This window comes from Chaetodon auriga, chromosome 7, assembly GCF_051107435.1.
Source record: "Chaetodon auriga isolate fChaAug3 chromosome 7, fChaAug3.hap1, whole genome shotgun sequence".
Taxonomy (NCBI): domain Eukaryota; kingdom Metazoa; phylum Chordata; class Actinopteri; order Chaetodontiformes; family Chaetodontidae; genus Chaetodon; species Chaetodon auriga.
In genome coordinates, this window is record NC_135080.1 from 13,143,088 (window position 1) to 13,163,261 (window position 20,174).

Below are 20,174 nucleotides of genomic sequence, written 5' to 3' on the forward strand. Positions count from 1 at the left end.
TGAACCAAAACTCAGATCTCCAGCAAGAGAAAGAGATTGCTTTTGGGTTTTTTTGTTACCCAGTAAAGGCCATTCTGCTGCATCTGTAGAGTCATTAATAGCAAAAAGCACACTGGGTATGAAGTCTTTAAAGCATAGAGAAAAACTCCACCCTTGTTTGTGATATGAATGGGTGGCCATGAATCTTGAAGTAGCAGTGTAAGCTTGAGTGAAAAAAAAACCTTTTTATTGTGCTATTAATAATGCAACAGATTTTTTTTTTTTTTGGGGGGGGAGTTTTGAATCATAAAACATACATACAGCCAATCTGACACCCACAGTGGTACACAATTTTATCGAATTGGCAATACTCTTTAATAACATAGCTCACAGCATATTACTTTACACATATGTTTTCAAAGAAGTTTTTTATTAACATACAGGACAAACAATTTGGCATTGCACAAGATCAGGTTAGCAAGTTAAAACAAGGCACATTAGCAACGTAAATATCCTAACAAAGTAAAGTTAGATATCAGATTGAGCAGATGCACAATAGGGAAAATAACATTTTAAAAAAAGAAAAGAAAAAGAAAATTATAAGTATTAAAATAAATACAATCACAAACAAAAATTAAATAGGGTTGCATGAAGTCGTTGGTCTTGTCTGACGTGGAATTTATGACATAAAGCCAGAAAGTTTCTCAAAAAGCAGAAAAAAGTCTGTTTTAAACGGCCCTTGATCTTGACAGACATAGTAAAAAAGTTCACTAATAGATGCTCTAATTCAGGATTCATTACCTAAATGTTATAGAGGATAACTGTGCAATTTATGTCAACAAAACACACTCAGGTTGTGCTGCTGTGGAATAAACACATTCAATTTATTACCGTGTTACATTTTAGGGGCCGTTAATGTGTTAAATTGTGGAAATACTGACTTACAGTAAAAATACTCTTATCTCCACAAGTCCACCTTAAAATGTGTCGTCATCTTGGAGCCCCGCCCCTGTGAGATGTGAGATCAGCGGAAGTGGATGGAAACAAGCAGGCTAGACTGTCTCTGACAGCAAAAATACGTCTGTCGCTGCGGAGACAAACACTCATACAATTTTCGACCCTGGTGCTTGTACTTTAATTTGAAAGTCCGAATGGTTTAGGAGTCGAAGATACATCGACATGGTGAACATTTGGGAGCATCTCTCGACGACGTCGAAACTACGGGTGCCACTTTTCGCCTTTCTTCTCTTTCTTGTTGTCTCCCTTGGTGACGCCAGGCTGCACCGGACACGACGCGCCAGCCCCTCGACGGAGGAAACGGGAGAAACTTACGACAAATATTACAAATATGTTGACTTAACCAGGCGTTTACAATGGTTAGCCCAGAAATACCCTCACATAGCTAACCTGTCGAGCATAGGGCAGTCTGTGAAGGACAGGGAGCTGTGGGTGATGCGGATCACCAAGGACCCCAACGTAGACGCACCGGGGAAACCCAAATTTAAATACGTTGGGAACATGCATGGCGACGAAACCGTGTCCAGGCAGGTGTTGGTGTACCTTGTGGAGTACCTGCTGACTAAATATGGAGAAGAACCGCGTATTTCCGAGCTGGTGAACAGCACGGATATTTACATTATGCCCAGCATGAACCCTGACGGCTTTGAGAAGTCCAGAGAGGGGGACTGCCGTGGAACCAGCGGGGGTCGAAACAATGCCAAAAACATGGACCTCAACAGAAGCTTCCCTGACCAGTTTGATGGCACGAGCGTCAATCCAGATAGTATCCCCGAGGTCATGGCAGTGATCAGATGGATCCAAGAGAAACAGTGAGTCTCTCTCTTCTATGAAGCACACAAACACACGGTCCCCTCAGAGCCTCCGCACACAAACCCAGTGTCCAGCTGTTTGGGGTCGTGTTGCCCTGAGCTCAGCCTGGACTGGCTCCAGTAAAGTCCACTCATCTCAAACACTTTTTAGACAATGTGTACCTCACAGTGGAGGAACAAACATCTCTGTCAATGAGCAACTCAAATCTTTGTCTCCTTTGTTAAGACCTCAGAGTGTGTGACACAAAATAAAGTCACGAACTGAACTAATGGGACACCATAATGACCTGGTGTACCAGACTGAGGTTTGCCTGGACGTGGAGCTAAAACCACTAGTTAATATTAGTCTATTATATTGATATCTATTAAATAAGATAAAATAAACAGAAAAATATTTGGCTCATCCCAGCAGCTAAAAGGTGTAACCTCCTCGCTTTTCCCTTATTTAACATATGCCTCCATGCTGTCAGCTATCCAATAAAGCTGTAAATGGCACTAAAAACTTGAAAAAATATTACTGGAGTAAGCGATAAGGAAAAAAGTCAATAGTTGCAGACCTAATTTAGTAAATATTTCCATCAATGAGTAACACAGTTCTCGCTTACTTTCCTTCTTCATATGGGCCTCGGGGGATGGCAGGTGTGACTCACAATAAAGTTAGCAAGAACTACTGTCCTGGGTGTGGAAGACTGAGGTTCACCTGGGTACTAGACTTCTAACCTGTATGCATGCGCAAAAATATCCATCCAGTTGAAGTGGCTCGGCTAGTTTGATGGCTGCCATGCATAAAGGGATTTTCCCTCTAAGCAGCTTCACTTTTCATTGCAGCAGTTGTTTCCGTGTAACCCGACAGAGAAACCCTTTCCTCATAACTATGTAAAGGAGAGGATCACAGCTGCGCCTGCAGAGAATACTCACCTGCCCTTATGTACTTTGAAAGAGTTATTGTTTGTAGGGCTACAACTGACAATCATTTTCAATGTCGATTCTATTAATCAATTAGTTGTTTTGGTCTATGAAATGTCAGAAAATGGCGAAAAAACTGTTTCCCAAAGCCCAAGATGATGCTCAAAGCTGTTCAGTTTACCGTCATAGAAGAGAGAAAAAACAGAAAATATTCACATTTAAGAAGCTGGAATGAGAGAATTTTGACTTTTTTTTTTTTTTTTTTCTCAAAAAAACAGATGAATCGATTATCAAATATTTGGGGAATGAACTTAATAGCTGACAACCAATCGATTAATCGCTGCAGCTGTGATTGTTTGCTGTACATACTGACCCATAACAGATCCCTAAAGTGAGTCCAATATAAGAGAAGAGGGACAGGACTCACAGCCCTCTTCTTCTGCAAAATGGCATTCTGAGGTTAACAAGAAGCTCATAACAGCAGCCTCAAATCAAGTGGATATCTCTCAGATTTATGATGCATTTTATGCCAAAGTCCCTCTTTGCTTCACGGACAGGCTTGAACTTATCCTTTCAGGCTATTTCTAAAATGTGCCTTTGTCTCTCCAGATTCGTGTTGTCAGGGAATCTGCATGGCGGCACTGTTGTTGCCAGCTATCCTTTTGATGACTCAGCCTCCCACCAGCGGCAGGGCAAGTACAGCCAGTCGGCGGATGACAGTCTGTTTCGCTATCTGGCCCAGGTGTATTCTCACAACCACCCTGTGATGAAGACGGGTCAGCCAAACTGTTCCGATGACCTGGACGAAACATTCGAAGATGGGATCGTCAATGGGGCGCAGTGGTATGATGTGCCAGGTAAGATCCACTTTATGCTGTTTTTAATGCCTAGTTTGGTGACTGAGAACTAATTATTGTAGCTGTGAGGTGGAGGAGTCACTTCTAAGACTGAGTGCATCTCTGTGGGTCACATCCTCCATGGCAAAGAGGAATTGGTGTGTTTTGTCTTTGAATGAAGACCTGTTGTTGTTTAAGAGGATGGTTTGTTCAACCATTGTTCCCTCACGTCCTTTAAGTTTAGTATCTGTTGTGGACCTCAGCTCAATAAAAGTCCTGTTGAGAATATTTGTAGTGACAGTCTCACCTGTGCGGCTGCTTGATATCTCCTCATCTGAAACCCAAGAAAGTCACTTCTTATTGTTGGACTGTGTGCAGCATGAGCAGGTTTGCACAACTGGTATGTACAAGCTCAAAGCTGTTAAAGGAGACCCATGAACAAATTTTTACAATTTAAAATGCAGCGTAGAAATGCAAAGTTCATTGTTACTGAGCACTGTTACACTTCATATAGTTGCATTTTGCAGTTTGTTATAGATGGTTTCAGGGTTTTGTATAATAGAACTGGCTGACTCCTCATACAACATTTGTAATTGGTGTTGATCAAAAGCTAAATAGTGTGACCTGGTTTGTGGTTTGCATGTTGTTAAAATGCTGAAAAACTGGAACCTCTCAAGCTCAGAGTGCACCACTTATTGTGTTTGTTTGCTGGAGCTTGTAATCACCCAAAGTGTCAGAGCAGCCAACAGGTGTAACATCACCGCTCACACTGAGCGTACTATGGCCTTTTGTCTGTTGGGTTAAATCCTTTGACTCATCTCTTATATACATATGCATGTATGTGTCTTTACCAGCTAAAGTAAATGCTGGTTCATTTCTCCCCATGCACTCCATTCACAGACAGCTCTGCTCTGCATCACCTGGGCAGAAACTTGATCAGCATACTTTTGTTGGTTTGTCCGAGGGCTTCGAAGGTGGTGATGTGTCTGCAGTTTCTGGTTTCTGTGCTGCTTTTCTTGTTTAGTTCTGCTTTGTTGTAGTAAGTTTTAGGTTGGGTAGTGTCTCTCCCAGTTGTTGATTTCCATTGGATTAGCATAACCGTAACTCTCCAGAATTGGCACCTTGTTTCCTCTCCTGTTGTTCCTTACCTTCTCTTTTTCAAATGTGTCAGATACGTAGTGTGTTCATTACTTGATGTTATCAGTGGAGCCACCTACTCCATGTGCTCCTAAATTGAAATTAGGTCATTCAACTTCATTTCAAAACTCATCCATCAGGACAATATTAAGCCATCTTATGGGTCCCTTGTTGTAAGCGTATAGCATGAACGTAATTATGAGTTTTGGGCATTAATGATGTCACACTATGATGATGATTGTATCATGATTGATTGATTGATTGTTTGGATCAAATGCGTAGTAGTAGTTAGTTTCTTTAAGACTTGCTCTAATTTAATTTACCTGCATCATCCCCTCAGATTTTGTAATGTATGTAGTTAAACTGACATGTAATTCCAGGATTCCTTCAAAAAAATAGTATTTGTTCCTGTTTCAGGTCACCTTAACACGATACTATGCTATATGTCACACTAGCCGTCTACCGCCTGAGGCAACTGGAGCTGTAAATCATTACCAAAGCCATTAGCACATGCTCTGTGTAAACCTTGACTTCGATTGTCATCAGAAACTAGAATCTGAAGATTACCTGTTTTTTTTGTTGCAGTTTCTCAACTAAAACTGTGTTCAGACAGAGAGGGTTCACACTGTAGTAGGAGCCAGTTATTAAAGCTTTTAGCAGCAATAATGTCCATATCTTAAGATAAAGAAAGACAGCAAAAAGTGTAAAACAGTCAAATGAACAATGCTTGTATCTGTCTGTCATGTCTCAGTGGTCAAAATGTCGCTGCTCAAACTGGGCTAATGGCAGATGACGGAAACGGCCAGGATGTGGTGTGATATAATGAGTAGCCCAGGCTATGTGCCAGGAACAGGAGATTTTTTTTGTGTGGCAGTCAGGGCTTGAAATAATGATTCAGCGTAGCACGTTGTCTGGACTCATAATCTTTTGACACAGTCAGCCTGGCCTCGGAGAACGTCCGATACTTTTGAACCGTATTTTGGTTCATGTAACCCTCAGCACATAACAGGGGCAACAGTGCATATTGTTGGTTCTATTTTTTAGTTTTTCTTTGCATTTTGTTGTGCAACTTTTCGTCAATTCACACTCGTAAGTGTTAAAAATGTTAATGGGTTGTTCGTTCAAAGCTGTAGGCTTGGGTAATTGCAATCCAGTGTGTGTTGTCAGATATAGGTCACTGCCTTTACATATGCAAGAGAACAAGGTCCAGAAAATAATTTAACTGTATGGAAATACAGCCCTATTGCTGTGATAATGTGAGGCCCTTAAAGTGCCTGTGAACTTTCAGACCTCTGATAACCAAACTTTTATGCTGTGTCACTGTAAACTGCTGACAGTCATATGACAGAAACACTTTCTAAAATAGTTTTTCCTCCTGGATGATCATTATAAATGCTTGACTAAACATAGAATACACTTATTTGGGATTGTATCATTAACTCTTAAAGATATCCTGCATCATAAGCACCCCTACACATCATATTCAGCTCTGACTTTAGCTTCATTGTCTCGCCAGTGGTTTCCTGCTAAGATCAGGGTGTGTCACTGGATCCGGTACATTGGCAGGATATTTAAGGTTAGGGCTGCCATGGTCTGTGTGTTTTTGTCAAGTCATATCAGTATATAGCAGGTGTTTGCTCTTAGTGAATCACACTTGATTCAGTTTAAAATACTTGAAGTAGCTCACCACAGGATGACGACTAACGTCTTGTGACCTAGACAAAGGATGCTATGTTTGCTTGTCATGTTGTTGCAGCCAAGTCTGGATTTTCACACATTGTGTAGCATTATTTGCTCATCGTTAGCAGGTGAGATTTAAAGGCTGGGCTTGGTTTGGTTGACATAGCACCCTGCTGTCTCTCCTACCACTACAGAGGGTAAACCCTCCAAAGAACGACCCTGACACATCTCTACACACCACCCTTATTCAAAATGAGCACCAAGGGCATGGTTCCTATTGCTCTGTGCAAGTGTTTGTACTCAGTGGGGATGCCCCTTCCGTATTTATTGAAAATTAAGCCTTTCTCTTCTGTCAGACATCTGATAAAAACAACTGCAACTTGTTCAATGGGCTGTTAAGGGTTTATCACGTCTTCTGAAGGTGCCCTGTTCAGCTTCCAGTGAATGAACTGGCAGCCAGCCACCCTCACAAAGTTTCAGACAGTTGAACAGCTGTTCTTTGACCGGGGATGACTCAGAAGAGCTTGTGTTCATGGTGTATATTTTTGTACTCCTGTTTTCAGGGCCAAGGCATGCACCACATCACTGCTTGCAGCGTTTTGCATTTTCTTTACTGCACTTCCTCCGGTCAGTTTCTAATATGACTTTCAGGAGGGTCTCAACATCAGGCACTGAGATCACGTTGATTAAAAATGGGTATGAATGTCTGAAGTTTCACCAAATGGTGAGTCCAAGCAGTAGAGTTATCAAACTTACATTTTGTTTGGTGACGGTGTTGTACTCATTGCACTTCATTACCCACATTGAACTGTGGTGGTGTGAGTGTTGTAAAGTCTTGGGCTTTTTGGTATTAGGTGTTTGTGTACCATAACACATTTATGTGGACCCCAGGAAAAGCAGTCATATAAGTCGAAGAATGTGTTTGGATGTGTCTTTGATCACAGATGGTGAAAGCTTTCGTGCTAAGAGCAGCATTTATCTGGTGTGGTGTGATTGTCTTCCTCATTGATGCTGGTGGGAAGCTGGTTGCTCTGCTTAAGTTATTTGTCAGTGTTTGGTGTGTGACCCTTTCACTTTCACCATTAAAGTGGCAACTGGTGGCTGTTTTATTGGGTTCCTGTGGCCACCCAGCAGGCAGCCATGGCAACCCTCCAGCCAGGGAGCCTCTGACTGCCTGCCGTCGCCTCAGTGAGATAGCCAGCCGAACAACTTGTCCCCCTGTGTGTCTTTCTGTTTACTTACTTTGGGGGCTAGTGTGATTGGTGAACTGCAGATGTCATTGTCTATTGCCACATTAAACACTATCTTTAAACTGTGGTGTTGAAGAGACAAAGTCAGGCTCAAGCCTTTCCAGATAGACCTTCTTTCACTGATGATCAATTGGCTGGCACGAGTGAGGGATCACTGGTTACTTTATCATTACATGCTGTACACGTTTGTTAAATTCATGGATTTAGACATAATCCCTCTCTTTTATATGACTTACAATTGAATGTGTTATGCCATCTTTAGCATCTAGCATTTACTACATTGCTGATTTATTATGTAGGAGGGATGCAGGACTACAACTACCTCAATGGAAACTGTCTGGAAATCACCATGGAGCTGAGCTGCTGCAAATATCCTCCTGCTTCAGAGCTCCATAAGGAATGGGATCTGAACAGGGAATCTCTACTAGCCTACATGGAAAAGGTATAGCTTAAAACTACAAAAACAGTAATGATACATCGCCATACATTGTAATGCACCTTCTGTTTTTCTTGTTCATGTAAAAGGATAATGCCACAATCAACACGCCCTTGATATTTGCAATACTGCTGTCTTCCAGGTCCATATAGGTGTCCGTGGCTATGTGAAAGATGCCATCAGTGGAACTGCTCTCACCAATGTCAGTATTGTGGTGGCGGGCATTAAGCACAACCTTACCACAGGAAAATATGGGGACTACTACCGCCTCCTACTCCCTGGAACATACAACATCACAGCTGTGGCCCCAGGGTGAGTAATACCATTGAACTTCCTTCACATTGACCAGTAACAGCCCAGCTAGCAGTGTGTTTGTCACTGCTCATTGCCTGTTGATTGTTGCCAGATCACAGTGAACAAAGCCAAAATTGTAACCTGGTTCTTCAGATGGTCAAACAATGAAGCTCAGTCTCTAATTTTCAGCCATATTTCCTGTGCTGCATTAAAAAAATGCATATCATCATTACTTCCTCTTGAGAGTTACAGAGCAACTCTTTGGTGCTGAAGTGAAGATAAATGTGTTTGGTGAAAGACTTCCTGCCACAGAGACAGAGGACTGATGATTTTTTTTTTTTGTTATAACATCAGTCACATCTAATTTTGGTGCTTCCTTGTGATATTTAAGGTGGAGTTGAAGTCCACAAGCATGTTTTTTTTCCTGTTGACAGGTACACATCAATGACAGTCCAGGGTGTCCAGGTCCTGGAGGGCAAAGCCACAGAGCTTAACTTTACTGTGGCACCTGTGGTCAGCGAGGCTGCAGGTACCACCACTGTGACTACACACTCGATGCCATCCACCAGTGATCCAAGACTTCCCACCTCTGCCAACTCTTCTGACTCCAGCCAGACCCGGGTGGTTCCCTCTGAGGAAAACAAAAACATCTCTCCTTTGCTTCCTCCTGAGCACCAGCCCATCCAGCCCCAGGAATTTCGTCACCACAGCTATGCAGACATGGAGCTCTTCTTGCGCAAGTACAACAGCGAGTTCCCCTCCATTGCCCATCTTTACTCAGTTGGCCGTTCTGTGGAAGAGCGCGAGCTCTATGTGATGGTGATCTCAGACAACCCCACAGTCCATGAGCACGGTATGTCTTAAACATTTACTTAAAGTAGTTTTAATGGAATACTTCCTTTTGTTTGTATCTTTTATTCGGAATTTTTTACGCTGATGTCCTATTTTGTGTCCATGTCAGGTGAGCCGGAGTTTAAGTATATAGCCAACATGCACGGGAATGAAGTGGTGGGCCGAGAGTTATTGCTCAACCTCATCGAGTACCTGTGCCGTAACTATGGTACTGACCCGGAAGTCACCAAGTTGGTCAACAGTACCCGCATTCACATCATGCCCTCTATGAACCCTGATGGCTATGAGGTAGCCACCGAAGGTAAGAGAAAGGGACACACACACACACACACAGGAAAGGTGAAAGGTGCTTAAGAAGGTCTTGCACAGGCAACAATAAAGTAGCACTACCTGCACAGTGTGAAATTAAGACTTGTAACATTATGGCACATATTTTAGTATATAGGTCACTCAAGTGTTAGATGTAGTGCTTTGGATACATGAGCAGAGTTGTAACGTAATAGGACCTGAACAGTAATTTGATCACATGAGTAGCATTTCTTGAGTGTACTGTACGCTGCCAAAAGCTATCAGCAGACACAGGGTTTGCAAAATGACCAGATCACATTCCTTTAAGGGGAAATCTTGAGTGATCACATTAAAATAGACAACATGCCCTGTATTCATGAAATATTTATAGGTTTAGGAGATGGGCAATTAGCATTTTTCTGAGTTGGTGTTCTTCTTTGTTTATAAGCTGTTCCTCTCATTTCCTTTGTGAAATTACACATCCTTAGGTGTTATCTCCTGACATACTGCAGGCTTCACCTCATCTGCTGGTTGAAACCGCAGTAGTTGCACCATCTTGCTTCTGTGAACTTCTTTAAAGCATGGGAAAGTTTCACAACCACTGTCAAGAACCAGTGTTATTTAGCCAGAAGCCTCTGCTGATGCGTAATAGGTAGTTTAGGGAGGTGGAGCCACATGCTGTGGTTACAGAGACATCCAGATGACTCATCACCACCATATCTTTCCTTACAGGTGATGTAAAGGGCTACAAAGGGCGCAACAACAGCAACAATTTTGACCTGAACCGAAACTTCCCAGACCAGTTTGCCACCATCACAGACCCCAGACAGCCAGAGACCATAGCTGTGATGAGCTGGCTGAAGAGCATCCCCTTCATCCTGTCAGCCAACCTGCATGGAGGCACAGTCTTATTTTGAGCTTTTACTGTCAAAGATAATAATCTTGTTTACAATTGTAAACATTATGCATGTTTTTACATGTTTTTTTTTTAAATCTCTTACAGACAGTAACACATAATTTGATTGTAAATTTGAATTTGATTTTAACCACAACTTCAGATGTTTTTTTTTTTTATACTGGTTTGTTCTGTCTTATCTTTGTGTTGTGTAATTTAGGTTCCTTGGTGGTCAACTACCCCTATGATGATGACAAAAATGGGAAAACTCAGTACAGTCAGTCACCTGATGACAAAGTCTTTCAGCAGGTGTCTCGAGCCTACTCACAGGTAACTGGACAGTTGCTGTTGGATCTGTTTCATACTTGAATAATGTCTGCTTGTGGTTTCAGGTTATAATTGAAACTTGACTACAACAGTGCTCATTGTTGAGTTCTCACTTGTGTGTTCTGTGTGTGTGCAGGAGAATCCGCTGATGCACAATGGACACCCTTGTGAGGACCTGTACCCTGATGAATATTTTGAGGACGGCATCACCAACGGTGCCAAGTGGTACAATGTTCCTGGTATGTCTCCATCTCTCATCCTCCTTTTTTACTCACCATTTTCATATTTTTCCCACAGGAAATCAGCCAAAGCACCCTTTTATGTTTGAGATTTGTATTTCATTCATTCAATAAGGGAAGTTTATTTATTTAGAGAATAATATTTGTCCACACATCTTTGGTGATTTCAAACTTAGTGTAGTTGATACACTATTGCAATTAAGTTGTGGAAATTTAGTATATTTGCCAAATTCTGACGCTCTGTGCCCATGTGCAGTCAATCAGGACATTTAATTAACCCCTGTTTGGAGTTTAAAAGAGCACTTTTTTCTCCAGGTGGCATGCAGGACTGGAACTACTTAAACACCAACTGTTTTGAGGTGACCATTGAGCTGGGCTGTGTGAAGTACCCCATGGCCAAGGATCTGCCAAAATACTGGGAGCAAAACCGACGAGCCCTGCTTCAGTTCATTCACCAGGTAATAAACACCAATCTTAACATTACCCCGAATTTTCTCCTCACTTTACTCAGTTTGAATCTACTCATATTTATGTGGTTATGTGTCTCTGTAGGTCCACAGTGGAGTAAAGGGCACCGTCTCTGACAGCAGGGATGGTACAGGTATTCCCAATGCCACCATTAGTGTGGAGGAGATAGACCACAATGTCACCACAGCTCATACTGGAGACTACTGGAGACTGCTGGTTCCTGGGACTTACTCCATCACTGCCTCTGCTCATGGGTGAGGTTTGGATTTCACAAGCAAGAACATTTACCATGAAGTTCTGTATATTTCTGTGCTATTAACATAAATGAACTCTATCTGTTGTCCAGATATAAATCTGTGAGGACCTACGCCACCGTCTCAAAGGACAGAGTAGAGCTGGTGGACTTCAGACTGACACGTGTACACTCAGACCCAAATGGCCAGCCTCTTGATGGTCCTCAACCCACCCAGAACCCATCTGAGAAGGAGTTCCAGAGTTTAATCAAGAACCTCTCTCTAGGCCAGGGTTTGGAGCAGTTAGTCAGGAGCACAGCCACAGAGAACAGCTTCCGCTACCGAGGATACAAAGAGCTGTCCGGCTTCGTGAGAGGCCTCACACTTAACTTTCCAGAGATTACTTCTTTGCACAGGTGGGGGGACTTAAAACCTTCTTAATTTTGTCAGTGCTGTCCAGATCTGCTCTGTGTTTCATATTTTTTTTTTTTTCAAATACTGACTTATATACTGATTTCTTCTCTCATGTGTCCAGTTTGGGCCAAAGTGTAGAGTTTCGAACCATTTGGGCTCTGGAAATCTCCAACAAACCAGGGGAAGCTGAGCCGTCTGAGCCCAAGATCCGCTTTGTAGCAGGGATCCATGGCAATGCCCCAGTGGGCACAGAGCTGCTGCTGGAGTTTGCTGCCTTCCTGTGTATCAACTATGGCAAGAACCCAGCCATCACCAGTGTGAGTTTTGAGGTCCCTCAGGAAATATAGTGTTTGATAACCTGGACTGTGTATTAATTTCATGTCTGGGATTGGATTAAGTCTGTACTGTAACTTTTTCTTGACAGGAAAGAACCATTCCCAGTCAATACAGTATGTACTTCAGCCGTGCCTGTTAATTATTTCTTCTCCATTTCCCACCCCTAGTTGATCAATGAGACCCGCATCGTCATTGTGCCCTCCATCAACCCGGATGGACGAGAGCAGGCCGTGGAGAGACAGTGCACCTCCACCCAGGGCTCGACCAATGCTCATGGCAAGGATCTGGACACAGATTTCTTTGGTGAGTTGTATGGATTTCTGCGTGTGTGCAGTTGAATTGAGAAACAGGCAAAAGAAGATCCATTCTGCTGATTCAGTCTACAATTGTCAAAGATTTGTTGTGAATGTAACAAAGACACTTCTTGTACATATATGTGCCATAAAAAGCTAAGTGTAATTTAAAAACTCCATTTCCTGTCTGCCATCCTTTTTCCTGTTGTTTTAGGCAATGCATCTCAGCGTGTGGTGGAGAGCCAACCAGAGACCAGAGCGATGATGGACTTGATTCTAGACAAGGGCTACACTCTGTCTGTTTCCCTCGATGGAGGCTCCCTCGTAGCTACTTACCCTTATGACAAGCCTGTCCAGTCTGGTAACGCCACTATGCAAAAACGTGCTTTTGTTTCAGTACTTTTAGAATGTAGAGTACACATTTACTCATTAAGATTAGAATCACTTCATCTAGAGTGTTTGAAGTGGAATCACTTTGAGGATTACACCATTTACGATTGCCCCCATTAATGGCAAAAAAAAAAATACAGTCGCACCACTGATGTTCTTCTCCTCACAGCCGAAAGCTTTTCATTTGTAGTTATAGAAATACATCATATAACAGCAGTTTGCAGAGTAGAACAAATGATACACCATCTCAGCACTGATGGTTGTTAAACATTTTTGATAGAACTGAATTTGGCTGTGTGGTTTTATATGCTGTAATCTTTTTTTTTTTTCCCCAGTTGAAAATGAGGGCACATTGAAGTACCTGGCAAGCGTTTATGCCAACAACCACCCCAAGATGCACCTCGGGGACACTGGATGTTCAAATAATGGGCAGAGTATGTAATTTAAGTACTGTGAATTATTCTTATTATGCTGGAATATCATTCATTCGGTGATAGTAGTTAACAGCTAATGGAACTTGTTTGTTACTCAGTAGGCAACATCCCAGATGGCGTTATGAGGGCAGCAGAGAGACAAAGTCACATGGGGAGCATGAAGGTAAGTCTCTCCACAGCAGTGTCCATGATGGGAGTTACTGCAGTTAAAAAGGCCTCCAGGCTGGCACTGTGTAGTATTTGGATTTTATCAAGACATGATAAAGAAGCATGCTTAATTTTGTGGCTTGTTTCGTGGTTTTGTGATCTTATTTTGGGGATAATCCATCAGATCAAATGAGAAGTAAAACAAAGCCAAAAATGGGCTTCTGCCCCAGTGCCGTCTCATGCGTCATCATGTGTCTACGTGTCTTCTTAGGACTTCAGTATGGACTTTGGCCACTGTCCAGAAATCACAGTGTATACTGGCTGCTGTTTGTTCCCTCCTGCTGAGCAGCTGGCCACGCTCTGGACTGAGAACAAGAAGGCACTTCTTAGCATGTTGGTGGAGGTATGATGCAAGATTTTATCAGCACATGAAGATGTTATTAAAGATTTGTTGAACATTGCTACATATAGATTTTTTAACAATTGTACAACTTGCACCTTTGTAACTAATCTCAGCTATTTAAGACATTTACGGCATTTTTCCCATCATCATACAGCTTTAATTTTCCCTTCATGTCTGCCCCATCTAGGTCCATAAAGGGGTGCGTGGCGTGGTGAGGGACAAGAGTGGAAAGCCGATTGTTGGGGCGATCATCGTGCTGAATGGGGGAGTAAGAGTCTTTACTGCAGAGGGCGGCTACTTCCATGCACTGCTGGCACCCGGCAACCACAACATTGAAGCTGTCGCTGATGGCTACCAACAACAACGTCAAGAGGTACATTTATACATTGCATTTATTATGGGGGTTGGGAATACATCAGGTGTCAGGAAGAGATATTTTAGATAATTTAAAGCATTTACTGGTGATAATGTTGAGTGAAATAAGAGGCTTACATTGTCATGTTTTGAATATAGATTTTTATGGAAGTGTTAGAAAGCAGATATCAGACAAGCCCCGGTTGCAACCACGTGCTCCGTTGAGCAGGTGTGATCATACACTCATACAGTACACTGCATTATTTTAGCCTACTTAAAGCTTACATACTTTGGATCATGTCGGACTCAGTTTAGGCAGATATGAACCAATTAAAATGCAGCATTCACAAATCTTGGCTTGACTGGTCTTGTATAATTTGATGTTCTGAAACTGTTTATAAAGAGGAGCTTCATTGCAAAGTGTCAAACATTTGACAGTTTTTCAATAAACATTTTGAGTGTAAATTTGTGCATTTCAAGGAAAACAAAAATGATATAAATGAAGTATCAAGGACGTAAAAAATAGCACACTCATAGAAAGTCTGTGGGAGAATATCACTGTGGTTTCCCATTACTGTCCATGTCTATGAAAGGTGTAGGGCGAAGCACACAGAATCTTTCCATCACCTCCACTTTTCCACTTGGCTGCTCTGAAAGTTGAAGGGTGGGGTAGGCCAGCTCTTTAAACAGATCTTCCTTAATGCGACAGCCCAGCTCCAGGCTGTAGGCTGTGAGCTTCCCGCATGGACTGAAGAGCAGGGGATCCACTACTGAATGATATGTCTGCTGGTACTCTGGTACAGTGAAGCCGTGGATCATCAGTGGTCCTGGCTGACTAGTTGATGCGCTGCTGGAGGTCCTCTCCGCAGTAGTGAGGGCTCCGTTGCTGTGGGGCAGTTTGAGATCTGGAAGAACAGCTGCGTTCCTTATATACCTGTCATCCAGGGGTTTCTGGGGGTCTGCTTCACTCTGCTCACACACAAAGTCCAAATCATAACAGGGGGCCAACATGTAAACTCTCTCTTTAATAGTCTCCCCATATTTCCTAGGACACCGAATACTCCGCCTCAGGCCATAAGGACACATTTCATTCCTCTGGAAAGTAAAGTGACATTAGTTTTAGTGCATTTGGATGCCTGTGTAAGTGCTTCTTCTGCCAGAAAACAGCCAGCAGGCCACACTGATAATTAAAACATGGAGAGAAATTAGGATCAAGAGGTGCACTTACTGTTAAGCAGCGACTCTGTGAATGTGTGTTCAGACCACATTACTGGGTCGGGTCTGAAACCACATGGACTGAAATCCTTATTTCCAGAGCTTTGAGTCAGGTTTTTAAACTACACTTAAATAATGACACTGTGAAGAATGAGAGACAACTTCACAAAAAGTGAATTCTGAGGTTCTTGTAATTTAACTCTCAATAGAAAGCTGAGTAATTTTGGATTTTTGTGAGCCAGCGGTCCAATCCTATTTTAGGCATATGAGACAGCCTGCAGCAGATTGAACTAAGCAGTCACACCTGCAAATGAAGCTGGCTAATTAAATGATTAGCAACTTACTTCTGTAGAGATCTTGAGCAGACTGCCAAATGCCTTTGAGCTCTTTTTGGAGGAACAGCCACAATGGATAAGAAGATGTGGTAAAGCTTGATGTTTTCTTTTTATTGTTGCATTTTCAATCCAAGTTAGTAAAGAAGTAAACAAAAAACAGGAGTGAAAATGCAGAACCATCATTTGAATTTCACCAACATGCAGTAATGACCTTTTTAAGTCGGCAGGCATTGTTTGTAAGAACCTTGATGAACGTTGCCACAGCTTTTAAGATGTATATGTACGACAGTGGCTGCAGTGATTTGCATTTTATGCTCAGAGGCTGCTCACCCAAAATAAGTAAAGAAAGATTTTGATGTTTGACAGAGAATAATGAATTTTGCTGTTATACTGGCTTATTGAATTGTTGCTGTGTTTCAGGTGGTGGTATCGTCCTATGAAGCTGCTAGTTCCATCATCATTGAGTTTGACATGGACAATAATATCTTCGGACTGCCCAGAGAGTTTGTGGTGGCCAGTGCAGGTAAGCATGTCCATGAAAATGCTTTTGCTTTTGTAACCAGTGTTCACTTCATGCATTATCTGACCTGTCCACTTAAAAATGAAGCCTCCAGCATGTCTTTTTGTGTTTTATCTGTGATGTGCTAAAAGTCTTGACAGATACCCTGCTTTGTAGTTGCTGTATGTTGCACTAACTCTCTTCTTCCTCACAGCGGCCTCCATGACAGCATTGGTGGTGACGGCGTGCATCATCTGGTGTGTGTGCGCAGCCAAGTCCAATCGTCAAAAAGATGGCTTCCATCGTTTGCGGCAGCACCGAGATGATTATGAAGACGAGATCCGGCTCACGTCTATGGGCTCCAAGAAGTCGCTGCTTGCCCACGAGTTCCAGGACGAGAGTGAAAGCGATGAGGAGACACTGTATGCCAACAAAATCTGAGAAGCGTTGCACTAATTTGGCAGCTTGCTCAATATTTTGTTTTGATCTCCCCCTTTATTTAACCCCTGGCCAACAATGAACAGGTTCAAATCTAGGCAGCCTGTCTCTCTCCTCATGATACGAGTGGTAAAGACACTTTCTTCTGTTACACCAACAAGCTCTGGGGGCACCCTCCCAGTCACTCAGTTATTAGTGCTATTAAATTAATCCATAGAGCGTCCCTGCTGGTGTCCGGACTCGATGGCTGGCTTTTCTTTTGCTTCATCTCAACCTGACTGGATCAGGAGAAAAAGATGGGAAATGATTAAAAAAGACGGAGAGAAAGGAAAAAAGATTTGGTCCACCGTGGCCCCCGTCCGTCCTGGTTTCAAGTCCCACAGCCCTTCATTTCCGAGCCATGCAAGAGTGCTCTTTTAGACCACTACCTGTCCTGCCTGGCTGAGAGGTTCCAGCCAATAAGTCCAAATAAACTGTTAAGTGGATGTGTAATGAACTTTGGATGAAAGTGCTCAATCTCACACAATCTCCCCACGGATATCACGCCTTTTCTTTCAACACTGCTTTTGAGTTAGGAAATTAGAGATTTTTCTTTTATCCAAGACAGCATTGCCTCATTGAAGTGTCCAAGCCTTTGGGAGACTGAATCCAATACTGTGCCTTGGCTTCTTGTAAAGTTTACAGTCTGCTCGGGGTGTAGTGTGTGATAGAAAACAGCAGCATAGTAAATAGATACTTGGTCCATGCTGAAATTTGATCCATCCTATACTCAGGTGGTAGGAAAAGAGAAATTATGATTAATGGACTGCTGAATGCCGGTGTTGCACTGTTTCTGCACAGATGACTCGAGGCTGGCCGGCCTGGGTTCAGGGTTCAGTAGTTTTCTTTCTTTTTTTTTTGTTTTTCCCCTGTGAGTCAGTGTGTTGGCAAATCATAATGGGGTGAGCTTCTGAGAAGCTTTAAGGCATCAGGGAGTAATCTGTTACCAGTGAAATGCTTGAACGAAACCCTTCCCAGTAAGTGCAGGGTGCTCCATGATGCATGGAGGTCACTTGCACTAAATGGGAAGCAAGGATTGTCCCATATCATTGGCCAGGGAGAAAACTATGGATCTCGAAGATGTAATCATAAAAGAATGTATTTGTTTTTCCCTTTTTTTGTTTCAACTTTAGGTTTGTTGTAGGTCAATTTGAAACTGTCTGTACATGGAAAGTTGATGCTGGCTTTCATGCATGTCACATTGAGTGTGTGCCCTGTTTTTGTGCATTCTCACCATGTGTATAATTTCTCACCATAAGCAATATCAAGTCTGGTTTCATTTGAATATTTTAGTGTTTATTCCCCAAACAGTACTTTGGAGTACAAAACTTATACCTGATTTGTCCGTCCTTTAATGATCACGGTCTACGAATCAATGGCAGAGCCACCCATTGTACATAGTTAAAAGGTCCAGTGCAAAGAAGTATTTTCCAAAGTGCGTATAGATCACAATCCATTCGACTGTGAGCTGTGGTCGGACCTTTGAGTTGAGACTTTTGTCACACAGAAGCTTAAAGCTACTCAGTACATATCTACCATTGTGGTGTAAATTTTACTTAATTTGAGGTTTAATATGAAATGTAAGAGATGCTCATAGTCCTCAGGCAGTTGTCAGGGACACTGAGAAAGAGGCTACTGACAGATTGCTTTAGTGGCTTTGAACAGAAATGTCGTCTGGTATGAATGATGATGTGATTTGCCATTTCTCTCATGTTGAAAGTCCACTATGCAGGATTTTCCCTAAAAAAAACGACGTATAGACTCATACAAATCTCTCTCAAACATCACTGATGACCTACTATGAGTTTATGGTCTGTTTATTTGCTGAGACCTCTGACTGTATTTTCTTATTTTGATATGGATGTGTAGCTCCCTGTAACCGTGCATTGGTGTGGTCGGGACCTTATAGTAAGGTAACAACTCGGTACCAGATAAGCATCGCACATCTGAAAGGAAACTACGCAAATGGTGGACACAGTGCTGAACACTGTTTACAAGCAGTAACTAACAATTCCTGCATAGCATACCAATAAAGAAGCTCAGTCGTCAGTAGACAATAAATTAAAGTGGGTTATGAAGACAAACCAGCAGAGCAGGTTAGTGTGCAGACATGCAAGTACAGTGCATCATTATTGGAGAAGGAAAAAGCCAGATGTGTTGGAGATCATGTGTTACGTCCAACATGGAACAGAATTTAACTTTAAGCATCTTGTAGCAAATCAGGTGAACTGTCAAGAACTGAAATGATGGTTTTCTTTAATCCATGTGTAATCATTCCTAACTTGATTCAAATTCTTGCACTGGATCATTAAAATCAGGTCTGAAATTGTGATTGCTATGCATGCTCTTCGTCACATACATATACACACTTGCTCACAAATGAATTTGCCTTGATTTCTATTTACTTTTTGAAGCCATGCATTGCTTCTCCTTTTAAACAAATGCAACTGTCATCAGTTAAGTTAAACCCAATATCTGTTTAGAGACAATTTTGTATATTATTTTTCTTTCTTTTACCTGTGAGTGCGTGTGTATGGATTGTGAATAGTGAGCGTATGTCAGGGTCATGCAGTGGTGGTGAGAAGATTTTATATAAACTGGAATCAACTGTAAATAATGTTTGCTGATTGTGAGTGGGAAGTGCGATTCATATTCACCATGAATAGGCACAAATACTCAAAACACAATGAAATAAAACATCTGTGTTGCATTGTACGGTGCTGCTACTCTTCTTTGAAATACATCCTGTAAGTAATTAAGTAAAAGAGCTATGTTTGAGGCTGCAGGGATGTAGCACATACTAAGTTAAATGCCAAATGTATATCAGTCTGCATTACTGCCTTTTTCTTGCATTTTCAATTTCACCTGCTCAGGCAAAAACAGTTGACATAAAGTGGACTAAACGACCATCCACTATCTTTGCTTTGCACTGTGTATATGTGTGTATATTTCTTTCCAGATAATTGAATGTGTTGATAATGAGTAACAAGGATAAAAAAGAAACTGCAATAGTTTCTACAAATGTCAGCTTGAAACATTTCAGCATCCTGTTATTTGTCAACAGTCATGAAAGAAATGATGTTTATTGGACCAAGTGTGCAATGGTGTGTGTGCGAGGTCACACACAAAGAAATATCACCATGAAAATATCAAACAGTTGGTTCAGTTGTAGTCTTTTGACAAACTGCTCTACCTTTAACATTTATTTTAGTAGATGCGTAGTACAAA

At 42.0% G+C, this 20,174-nt stretch overlaps 1 protein-coding gene across 2 annotated transcripts; it reads left to right on the forward strand.

The window, feature by feature from the left end:
- Nucleotides 1–997: 997 nt before the first annotated feature.
- On the forward strand, nt 998–19,661 carry cpda (carboxypeptidase D, a). Of its 2 annotated transcripts, none has more exons than XM_076734963.1 (21): nt 998–1,808; nt 3,324–3,571; nt 7,917–8,059; nt 8,196–8,365; nt 8,782–9,200; nt 9,309–9,500; nt 10,220–10,387; nt 10,603–10,712; nt 10,846–10,948; nt 11,264–11,406; nt 11,501–11,670; nt 11,763–12,065; nt 12,185–12,380; nt 12,567–12,702; nt 12,907–13,053; nt 13,418–13,516; nt 13,615–13,679; nt 13,935–14,066; nt 14,254–14,439; nt 16,391–16,493; nt 16,684–19,661. In XM_076734963.1, exons 1-21 carry the CDS (start codon nt 1,159–1,161, stop codon nt 16,908–16,910), a joined length of 4,110 nt encoding a protein of 1,369 aa, XP_076591078.1. In that variant the 5' UTR covers nt 998–1,158; the 3' UTR covers nt 16,911–19,661. The 2 variants fall into 2 exon arrangements, with proteins under 2 accessions (XP_076591078.1, XP_076591079.1); XM_076734964.1 differs by having other exon boundaries at nt 1,000–1,808; nt 13,618–13,679.
- Nucleotides 19,662–20,174: the final 513 nt, after the last annotated feature.